Source organism: Heptranchias perlo, chromosome 17, assembly GCF_035084215.1.
Source record: "Heptranchias perlo isolate sHepPer1 chromosome 17, sHepPer1.hap1, whole genome shotgun sequence".
Taxonomy (NCBI): Eukaryota; Metazoa; Chordata; class Chondrichthyes; order Hexanchiformes; family Hexanchidae; genus Heptranchias; species Heptranchias perlo.
In genome coordinates, this window is record NC_090341.1 from 1,383,965 (window position 1) to 1,395,532 (window position 11,568).

At 44.3% G+C, this 11,568-nt stretch overlaps 1 protein-coding gene across 4 annotated transcripts in view; it reads right to left on the reverse strand.

Annotated features, from left to right (window-relative positions):
* The window catches only part of LOC137333960 (transcriptional regulator QRICH1-like), a 60,464-nt gene that overhangs the window by 6,212 nt on the left and 42,684 nt on the right, over positions 1–11,568 (reverse strand). For 3 of the 4 annotated variants that reach the window (XM_067998328.1, XM_067998331.1, XM_067998329.1), the window contains 2 exons: positions 6,541–6,692; positions 1,741–1,831 (listed from right to left, as the gene is read on the reverse strand). In XM_067998328.1, the coding sequence (XP_067854429.1) occupies positions 1,741–1,831; positions 6,541–6,692 (243 nt within the window). The remainder of the gene's footprint in view (positions 1–1,740; positions 1,832–6,540; positions 6,693–11,568) is intronic. The other variant, XM_067998330.1, reaches the window with a different exon arrangement.

The window sequence follows — 11,568 nt, forward strand, 5'->3', positions numbered from 1 at the left end:
TGACAACTTGTGAATGGGGAAAGGTTGGGTGATGTGAAAGAGCAGAGAGATTCAGATGATGCACAAGACATAACAAGCAGCACCTCAAAAAAAAAACCTAACTGAATACTGGGTTTTATGGCAAAAGGTATAGAAAAGTCAAGATGTAATGGTGACTCTCTATATAAAACTCAGTAAGACCAGCTGAAGTACGATGTGCAATTATGGGCTCCACATTATAGGGAGGATGTTAGGGTAAGAGAGGCGCTGCCTGGTATGAGGAAATGCAAATAGCAAGAAGGACGTGAAAAATTGAGGTTGTTTTCATTAGAATAGACTATGGAGTGATTTGATAGAGATGCTCAAAATTATGAGGAGATGGGACAGGGTAGGTAGATAGTAGCAGTTAGAGGTCTAGAGTGAGGGGATAGTCTTGGCTCAGAGGTAGCTCTCTCCTCTGAATCAGAATGTTGAGAGATCAAGCCCCACTACACAGACCTGAGCGCATAATCAGCGCCGCCCTGTCGGAGGGGCAGCACGGAGGGAACGCTGCACTGTCGGAGGGGCCGATGAATATAAAAGTTTCCATGGCACTATTCGAAGAGGAGCAGGGGCGTTCTCATGGTGACCTGACCATCATTTATCCCTCAACTAACACCTAAAATAGATGATCTGATTACTCGTCTCATTGCTTTGCGCAAATTGGCTGCCGTGTTTCCTACATTAAAATAGTGGCTCCACTTCTTTGGCCGTAAAGCATTTTGGGAGGTCCTGAAGTCGCGGACGGTGTTATATAAATGCAAGTTCTAGAAGATTGGATGAGGAAGATTTAGGGCAGAGAGCAGGAGAAACTTTTTTCTTTTTACAAACATGGAGTGGTGAGGCTGTGGAGTTAGTGACTGAATCAGAGACCAAGTCACCATTTAAGAATAGGCCAGATAGATGGTTAAAGGAAAGGGGGATAAAGGGATCCAGGAACAGAGCCAGCGTAAGGAATTAGGATTACTGCTCATGTGGTGGATAAATACCACATGGACTGGCTGGATTGAACAGCCAGTTTGTGTGTTGTAATTTCTATATAATATGAATAGATCAATATAGTTACGACATATCGGTTTTAATGTCCTTTTTTAGTACATCTTTAAAGGAGTATTAATGATATATCTGTGACCAACTTTCTCCCAGTTAGCAAGAAGTCTGAAGCTAGCACAAGGCTATTCAGAGGCTCTTTGGTAGCATTTAGCCACATAGGAAATGAGCGACCATGTTACAAAGATCACATTTGCATTGGGGATTAGCATGGAAGAAGCTACTTTGTTGTTTACACTAAAGGAAAAAGTTTGTATGAACGTAAATTAATGTTTGTGCTTAATATTAAATAAATGTGTCTGTTGGTTCATCGTCTGAGCCAATCAGAAGTTGTATTCTTCTGCCTTCTGAAGTAGAGGTGGTCACGTGACAGCACATGACATGGTCTGGTGAACCGCAGTACAGTGGCAAGGTTCACTGTTCAATCCCTGGCTCCCACATTCACCCAGACATTAGGCAGGTAAAGGCGCACTCTGATTCATAATGGATATGAGGTCCATTTATGGGAGCGGTTGGTGCTGCTGCACAAGGAACATATCTAGTGCTAAAACCCAGAAGCATAACAGGAAACAATCAATTTGATCCAGTTAAGTCTCAAAACAAGAGGTACTTAGTTGTAGCAGCTTATCCCATATTCTGAAAACTTAACACGAGACATGCAATAATTCTCACCATTTAAAGAGGTAGAAGTCGTAGAGTTTGATGGGACAGCGCAGTGGATTCTCTGGGTTCTCTGACTGCTCCGCATACATATCATCTGTAACTGAAATAATTACAAGTTACAGATTTCAGGCCACAGAACATTAAATCATCGCGCCTCAACCCTCTGGTGTTTAATGGATCTCAAAACAAGATATTTTTAATGGAGGGAAAGGGGGAAGAGAAAATACAGATTTCCCCCTTCAGGAATATACGGCTTTGCTAGGAGTCAAGTTGGCAAATGACACTAAGTTAGGAGGCACAGTAAGTTGTGCAGATGGCAGCAAGTTACAATAGGGACATCGACTTGAGTAGGCCAAACCGTGACAGGTGGAGTTTTTAAAAAAATATATATTCGTTCATGGGATGTGGGCGTCGCTGGTGAGGCTGGCATTTATTGCCCATCACTAATTGCCCTTGAGAAGGTGGTGGTGAGTCGCTTTTTTGAACCGCTGCAGTCCATGTGGTGAAGGTTCTCCCACTGTGCTGTTAGGTAGGGAGTTCCAGGATTTTGACCCAGTGACTATGAAGGAACGGTGATATATTTCCAAGTCGGGATGGTGTGTGACTTGGAGGGGAACGTGCAGGTGATGTTGTTCCCATGTGCCTGCTGCCCTTGTCCTTCTAGGTGGTAGAGGTCACGGGTTTGGGAGTTGCTGGAGTGCATCCTGTAGATAGTAAACACTGCAGCCACGGTGTGCTGGTTCACTGTGTGGAAGTAGATGGTCGTCCACTTTGGATCCAAGACAAATCGGAATATTTTCCTAATGGTGAGAAACTAGGAACTGTGGGGCAGCAAAGGGACTTAGGTGTCCAAGTACACAAATCACTAAAAAACGAATGCACTGGAACAATAAAGTAATCAAAAAGGCTAATGGAATGTTGGCCTTTATCTCAAGGGGGCTGGATTTCAAAAGTGAGGAAGTTATGCTTCAGTTGCGTAGAGCCTTGGTTAGACCCCTCTGGAGTACTGTGTTCAGTTTTGGGCACTGCACCTTAGGAAGGATATATTGGCCTTGGAAGGAGTGCAGCGCAGATTCACTAGAATGATACAGTGGCTTGAGGGGTTACAATACGAGGAGGGGTTGAAGAAACTTAGCTTGTATTCCTTCGAGTTGGAAACTTTCCTCCATTGTCCAGCTCATTGTTAGTGCTCTCACTTGGTTCCATTGTTAAGTATCTGATCGAAGCCAGAGCATCTCCAGCAATGGCTTCTCTTCCTGTCCTCCAAAGATCTATTCTTGGCTCCCTCCTCATGTATCTGATTCTGATGCCATATCTTTTCATGGAATCATACAACAACTTGCATTTATATAGCGACTAACATAGTAAAACTTCCCAAGGTGCTTCACAGGAGCATTATCAAACAAAATCTGACACTCAGCCACATAGAAGATATTAGGACAGGTGACCAAAAGCTTGGTCAAAGAGCATCTTAAAAAGGAAGAGGGGGGCGGAGAGGTTTAGGGAGGAAATTCCAGATCTTAGGGCCTAGGCAGCTGAAGGCATGGCCGCCAATGGTGGAGCGATGGAAATCGGGGACACGCAAGAGGCCAGAACTGGAGCAGAGGAGAGGAGAGATCTTGGAGGGCTGTAGGAGGTTACTGAGATAGGGAAGGGAGAGGCCCTGGAGGGATTTGAAAAGGATGAGAATTTTAAAAATCAAGGCATTGCTGGACCAGGAGCCAATGTAGGTCAGCAAGCACAGGAGTGATGGGTACAGCATAGGAGGTGGTAATTTGGCATATTGTGCCTGTGTTGGCTCTTTGAAAGAGCTATCTAATTATTCCCACTCCCCTGCAAATTTTTCCTTTTCAAGTATTTATCCAATTCCCTTTTGAAAGTTATTATTGAATCTGCTTTCTCCGCCCTGTCAGGCAGTGCGTTCAACAATCCATCAGGAAGACCGCCTATTTCCACCTCTAATGTCGCCCTTCTGCTATTGAAACCCTCATCCATGCCTTTGTCACCTCCAGAATTCGGATGCTCTCTGGCTGGCCTCCCATCCTCCAACCTCAACTTTAATTAATCCAAAACTGGCTCTAGGGCTCATTCTCCCTTCAATACTTGTGCTTCAGGTGTAGAAACTTAACTATTCAGCCAGCTTGTGTGCCTGAACCAACACAAATGGCTGTATCAAATAAATGCTTCCATGGAGTTGCCCTGGAAAAAGGTTTTATGAATATATTTTCACTTAAGAGGCCACAGTAATAAATTGAAATGCCTTCAACCTACTGGGTTGGTGCAGATTCTGAGAATATTCAAGGCCTAATCTTGAACCTGCAACACATTATTAAAGGTCACTCTCTAAAACAGCATTTATAGGGGCAGCAGAGTAAGCAACTAAAATATCACAATTTTAACAGTAATTTTATTTAGATCGAGATGAAAAAGTTTGGATCAATTCCTTTCCTCAGATGCAGTGTATTAAACATTTTGAACAATACTGGCATTTCCAGCCCTGAATCTGTGATGCAGTGAGAGTGCAGAGAAATGTATCGACTGCATTTCTACTCCAACATGGATTTGTCACGGCATGTTCCAGTTCCATAGCAATCTTAATAAAAAAATTTATTTTTTGATTCATTCATGGTATGTGGGCGCCGCTGGCGAGGCCGGCATTTATTGCCCATCTCTAACTGCTCTGGAGAAGGTGGTGGTGAGCCGCCTTCTTGAACCGCTGCAGTCCGTGTGGTGAAGGTTCTCCCACAGTGCTGTTAGATAGGGAGTTCCAGGATTTTGACCCAGCGATGATGAAGGAACGGCAATATATTTCCAAGTCGGGATGGTGTGTGACTTGGAGGGGAATGTGCAGGTGGTGGTGTTCCCATGTGCCTGCTGCCCTTGTCCTTTTAGGTGGTAGAGGTCACGGGTTTGGGAGGTGCTGTCGAAGAAGCCTTGGCGAGTTGCTGCAGTGCATCCTGTGGATGGTACACACTGCAGCCACAGTGCACTGGTGGTGGAGGGAGTGAATGGATGGGGTGCCAATCAAGCGGGCTGCTTTGTCCTGGATGGTGTCGAGCTTCTTGAGTGTTGTTGGAGCTGCACTCATCCAGGCAAGTGGAGAGTATTCAATCACACTCCTGACTTGTGTCTTGTAGATAGTGGAAAGGCTTTGAGGAGTCAGGAGGTAAGTCACTCGCTGCAGAATACCCAGCCTCTGACCTGCTCTTGTAGCCACAGTATTTATATGGCTGGTCCAGTTAAGTTTCTGGTCAATGGTGACCCCCAGGATGTTGATGGTGGGGGAATTCAGCAATGGTAATGCCATTGAATGTCAAGGGGAAGTGGTTAGACTCTCTTGTTGGAGATGGTCATTGCCTGGCACTTGTCTGGCGAGAATGTTACTTGCCACTTATCAGCCCAAGCCTGAACGTTGTCCAGGTCTTGCTGCATGCGGGCACAGACTGCTTCATTATCTGAGGGGTTGCAAATGGAACGGAACTGAACACTGTGCAATCATCAGCAAACAGCCCCACTTCTGACCTAATGATGGAGGGAAGGTCATTGATGAAGCAGCTGAAGATGGTTGGGCCTAGGACACTGCCCTGAGGAACTCCTGCAGCAATGTTCAGGGGCTGAGATGATTGGCCTCCAACAACCACTACCATCTTCCTTTGTGCTAGGTATGACTCCAGCCACTGGAGAGTTTTCCCTGATTCCCATTGGCTTCAATTTTACTAGGGCTCCTTGATGCCACACTCAGTCAAATGCTGCCTTAATGTCAAGGGCAGTCACTCTCACCTCCTCTGGAATTCAGCTCTTTTGTCCATGTTTGGACCAAGGCTGTAATGAAGTCTGGAGCAGAGTGGTCCTGGCGGAACCCAAACTGAGCATCGGTGAGCAGGTTATTGGTGAGTAAGTGCCGCTTGATAGCACTGTCGACGACACCTTCCATCACTTTACTGATGATTGAGAGTAGACTGATAGGACAGTAATTGGCCAGATTGGATTTGTCCTGCTTTTTGTGGACAGGACATATCTGAGCAATTTTCCACATTGTCGGGTAGATGCCAGTTTTGTAGCTGTACTGGAACAGCTTGGCTAGAGTCGCAGCTAGTTCTGGAGCACAAGTCTTCAGCACTACAGCCGGGATGCTGTTGGGGCCCATAGCCTTTGCTGTATCCAGTGCACTCAAAGCCATTTCTTGATATCACATGGAGTGAATCGAATTGGTTGAAGGCTGGCTTCTGTGATGGTGGGGTTCTCTGGAGGAGGCAGAGATGGATCATCCACTCGGCACTTCTGGCTGAGGATGGCTGCAAACGCTTCAGTCTTGTCTTTTGCACTCACGTGCTGGGCTCTGCCATCGGACCTGTTAACCTCGAACAATTACCAGACAAATCTTTCTATGAAGCTGACAGTACTTTCTCCATAGCTCCAGTATTGTCGCATCAAATGAACAATCCCCTGTAGTGAATGTATTCGGCATTCCCAGAGCATTGGCGTGAAACAGAGCATAAATAAATCAAAAATGCTGGAAGTGAGCAACTGAGAAAAAAAAGGGACAGGTTAATGTTTCCCACTTGAAATGTCCCCCTGTCTTTTTCAGGTGCTGACTGACCAATTGTATGTTCAGCATTTGCTGCTTTTTAAAAAAAAATTCAGATGTCCATTATTCAGTTTTTCTTTTACTAACGCTGAGTAGAACCAGTGAGGGAATACGCAAAAATATACCAAGGTTCACAATTTTTCTTCAATCCACTTGGTAACTGCTCCCATTGCAAGTCCCAAAGTTGTAGTAATGGTTTAAGCTCATCCAAAGACACTGACCTTTTTGCCCCGTTTGGTGCAGACCCAATGCCTTCAGATAGCGAATACTTGTGCTTTTGTCCTTGGGGTTCACTGGGTTTTTCTTTGTCTGTCGAACCACTTTTGAGAATGCCAGTTTCATGTGTTGTTCCACACTCTTCAACAGGAAGTACCTGAGTGGAAAGAACAATGATCATAGGACTGTAAACTCAGCCAGACCGCTTCCCCTCCAAACAGCCTAGTCATGCAAGTGGAGGATTTGCTACACAAACAGAAGCTCATTATCTTAAGTCAAGGTTGACAAGTGCCCAAGAACCACCTTGCCATGTCTTCAAAGCCCTTAACAGAACTCAGCATCCCACCTAAAGAAAAACAGACATCGTCAAACCACCCCAGCTTACAACATAAGAAAGAGGAGTAGGCCATACGGCCCCTCGAGCCTGCTCCACCATTCAATCAGATCATGACTGATCTTCAACCTCAACTCCACTTTCCCACCTGATCCCCATATCCCTTGATTCCCCGAGAGTCCAAAAATTTATCTATCTCAGCCTTGAACACACTCAACGACTCAGCAGCCACAGCCTTCTGGGGTAGAGAATTACAAAGATTCACAACCCTGAGTGAAGAAATTCCTCATCTCAGTCTTAAATGGCCGACCCCTTATCCTGAGACTAAGCCCCATAGTTCTAGACTCTCCAGCCAGGGGAAACAGCCTCTCAGCATCGACCCTATCCAGCCCCTTCATAATCTTACATGTTTCAATGAGATCACCTCTCATTCTTCTAAACTGCAGAGATGGACCCATTCTACTCAATCTCTTCATAGGACAACCCTCATCCCAGGAATCAATCTAGTGACCCTGCGTTGCACCACCTCTAAGGCAAGTATATCCTTCCTTAGGTAAGACGACCAAAACTGTACATAGTACTCCAGATGTGGTCTCACCAAAGCCCTATACAATTGTAGCAAGACTTCCTTACTCTCGTATTCCAACCCCCTTGCAATAAAGGCCAAAGTCACCATTTGCCTTTCTAATTGCGTGCTGAACCTGCATGCTAACTTTTTGTGTTTCTTGTACGAGGACACCCACATCTCTCTGAACACCAACATTTAATAGTTTAGAACCATAGAAAAGATACAGCACAGAAGGGGGCCATTCGGCCCATCGTGTCCGTGCCGGCTCGAAGAACAACCAGGTGCCCATTCTAATCCCACCTTCCAGCACCCGGTCCGTAGCCCTGCAGCTTACAGCACTTTAAGTGCAGGTGCAGGTGCAGGTACTTTTTTTTTTTTTTAAAAAGAGTTGAGGGTCCCTGCCTCTACCACCAATTCGGGCAGCGAATTCCATACACCCACCACCCTCTGGGTAAAAAAGTTTTCCCTCATGTCCCCTCTAATCCTTCCGCCAATCAGCTTAAATCTATGTCCTCTAGTTCTTGAACTCTCCGCCAGGGGAAACAGGTACTTCCTGTCTACTCTATCTGGGCCCCTCATAATTTTGTACACCTCAATCAAGTCTCCCCTCAGCCTCCTTTGCTCCAAGGAAAACAACCCCAGCCTATCCAATCTCTCCTTGTAGCTGCAATTTTCAAGCCCTGGCAACATTCTTGTAAATCTTCTCTGCACTCTCTCCAGAGCAATTACGTCCTTCCTGTAATGTGGTGACCAGAACTGCGCACAATACTCCAGCTGTGGCCCTTCTAGTGTTTTATACAGTTCCACCATTACATCCCTGCTTTTGTATTCTATACCTCGGCTAATAATGGAAAGCATTGCGTATGCCTTCTTCACAACCTTATCTACCTGTACTGCCACCTTCAGGGACCTGTGCACATGCACTCCAAGGTCTCACTTCCTCTACCCCTCTCAATATATTCCCGTTTACTGCATATTCCCTTTTACTGTTTGCCCTCCCTAAGTGCATTACCTCACACTTCTCCGGGTTGAACTCCATTTGCCACTTTTCCGCCCACTCCACCAACCCATTGATATCTTCTTGGAGTCTACAGCTATCCTCTTCACTATCAACTACACGGACAATTTTTGTGTCGTCTGCAAATTTGCCAATTATGCCTCCTACATTCAAGTCCAAATCATTAATATATACCACAAACAGCAAGGGACCCAACAGTGAGCCCTGTGGCACACCACTGGAAACGGATTTCCATTTGCAAAGACATCCAGCGACTTTTACCCTTTGTTTCCGGTTACTGAGCCAATTTTAGATCCAATTCGCCACATTTCCCTGTATCCCATGGGCTTTTACCTTTCTGACCAGTCTGCCATGTGGGACCTTGTCAAATGCCTTACTAAAATCCACAGACAACATCCACTGCAATACCCTCATCAATCCTCCTTGTCACTTTCTCAAAGAATTCAATCAGATTTGTAAGACATAACCTTTCCTGAACAAATCCATGCTGACTATCCCTGATTAAATCATGCCTTTCCAAGTGACAGTTTATCCTATCTCAGTATTGATTCTAATAGTTTGCCCACCACCGAGGTAAGACGGACCGGCCTATAATTGTTCAACTTTTCCCTCGTACCCTTTTTAAACAATGGTACTACGTTTGCAGTCTTCCAGTCCTCCGGTACCTCCCCTGTATCTAGTGAGGATTGGAAAATGATCCTCAGAGCATCCGCAATTTCCTCCCTGGCTTCCTTCAATAGCCGAGGAAACAATCCATCCGGCCCTGGTGACTTATCAACGTTCAAGGATTCCAGTCCCTCTAGTACTTCCTCTCTCGTTATGTTTACCTTATCCAATATTTCACACCTCCCCTCTTTAACTACTACGTCCGGATCATCCCTTTCCTTTGTGAATACGGAGACAAAATATTCATTTAAAACCCTACCCACATCCTCTGTTTCTACACACAAGTTACCCTTATCATCCCTGATAGGTCCCACCTTGTCCTTAGCTATCCTCTTGTTCTTAATGTACTGATAAAACATCTTCGGGTTTTCTTTAATCTTACTAGCTAATATTTTTTCATGTCCTCTCTTTGCTTTCCTTATTACGTCATCCCTGTACTTTCCAGACTCTAGGCTTTCTGCAGTATTTAGTTTTCTGTGACAGTCATAAGCTTTCTTTTTCTGCTTTATCTTGCCCCGTATACTTCGACAACCAAGGGGCTCTAAATTTGGCAGTGCCATCCTTTTTCTTTGAGGGGACGTGTCTGCATTGTACCCGTAGAATTTCACTTTTCAGTGCCTCCCACTGGCTTGCCACTGATTTCTCCTCAAGTAGTTGTGTCCAGTCCACTTTTTTCTCACCATTTAAAAAATATTCTGTTTTTCTATTCTTCCTACCAAATTGAATAATTTCACATTTCCTCACAATCCTCTATCCATGCTAATATATTACCCCCAACCTCATGAGCCCTTATTTTGTGTAACAACCTTTTATGTGGCACCTTATCGAATGCCTTTTGGAAATCCAAATATACGACATCCACTGGTTCCCCTTTATCTACCCTGCTAGTTACATCCTCAAAAAACTAATAAATTTGGCAAACACGATTTCCCTTTCATAAAACTACGCTGACTCTGCCTAATCATATTTCTCATAAATCGGATAGGCAGGTGGTGAAGGATAGAATACCAGAGCCTAGTCTTCAGTTGCTTCCAAGCCTTTATTCATAGAGATCCACATTACACACTCCACACCCTAGATAAGTTCTCATATAAATGGATACAAGAGTCCCCAATTGATGCGCACCATCGGAATACAATTAACACTAATTAATATAAATCATATGGATACAATTAATATTATGGTTTTCTAAGTGCCCTGTTACCACTTCCTTAATAATGGATTCCAACATTTCCAGACGACTGATGTCAGGCTAACTGGCCTGCAGTTCCCGGTTTGCTCTCTCCCTCCTTTGAATACCAGTGTTACATTTGCTACCTTCCAATTCAATGGGACCGTTCTGGAATCTAGGGAATTTTGGAAGATCACAACCAATGCATCCACTATCGCTGCAGTCACCTCTTCGGGCCCTCGGATGTCGGCCATCGGGTCCAGGGGATTTATCGGCTTTTAGTCCCATTAATTTCTCTAGTACTTTTTCCTCTACTGATAATTGCTTTAATTTCCTTACTCTCATTAGACCCTTGGTTCCCCACTATTTCTGGTTTGCTTTTTATGTCTTCTACTGTGAAGACAGATACAAAATATTTGTTCAACGTCTGCCATTTCCTTATTCCCAATTATAATTTCTCCTGTCTCAGCCTCTAAGGAACCAACATTTACCTTTTCTACTCTTCCTTTTCATATCCTTGTAGAAGCTCTTACAATCCGTTTATACATTTCTTGCACGTTTACTCTCATTCTATTTTCTCCCTCATCAAATTTTTGGTCATTCTTTGCTGGCTTCTAAAACACTCCCAATCCTCAGGCTTATTACTATTCTTCACAACATTATAAGCCTCTTTTAATCTAATACTATCCTCAACTTCTTCAGTTAGCCACGGTTGGATCGCTTTTCCTGTGGAGTTTTTATTTCTTAATGGAATGTGAAATGTGAATACTGCACTTTGCACCAAAAAAGATTAAAAAGCAGTGGGTTCAGCCAGCACAGCCTCAAAATCTCAGCCTCTTAAATTGAAAAGCGCACTACGGCACAGAAAAGACATTTTAACATTTCCTGATTCCATAGCAATGCTCCTTGCACCCAAGCACTAGCCTTCTGTTGGTTTTTAATTGCTAAAACAATGATCTCTTAAGCCAGCTTTTCTGGTTCTCAGCAAATTTCCATTCTTGCTGTGTGTACCTTCAACCAACTGCTAACTGTGTTCAGCTTTTCAGGAACTTACTACTTTACGCCCTCATGTAGCATCCCTCTAACGCATGGATTCTGGTACCCCGTGGAATACAACTTCAAGTCTATACAGTAAGATTTGGTAATCGCTTCAAAACAGGAGAAAATGATTGTGGGATTTCAATGTACTCTGGTAAAGTTCAATAGAAATGCACATAGCCGGAAAGATCAACGTTCTTTGCTTGTGCGAGAGCCTTGGAACAGCCAAGTTACTATA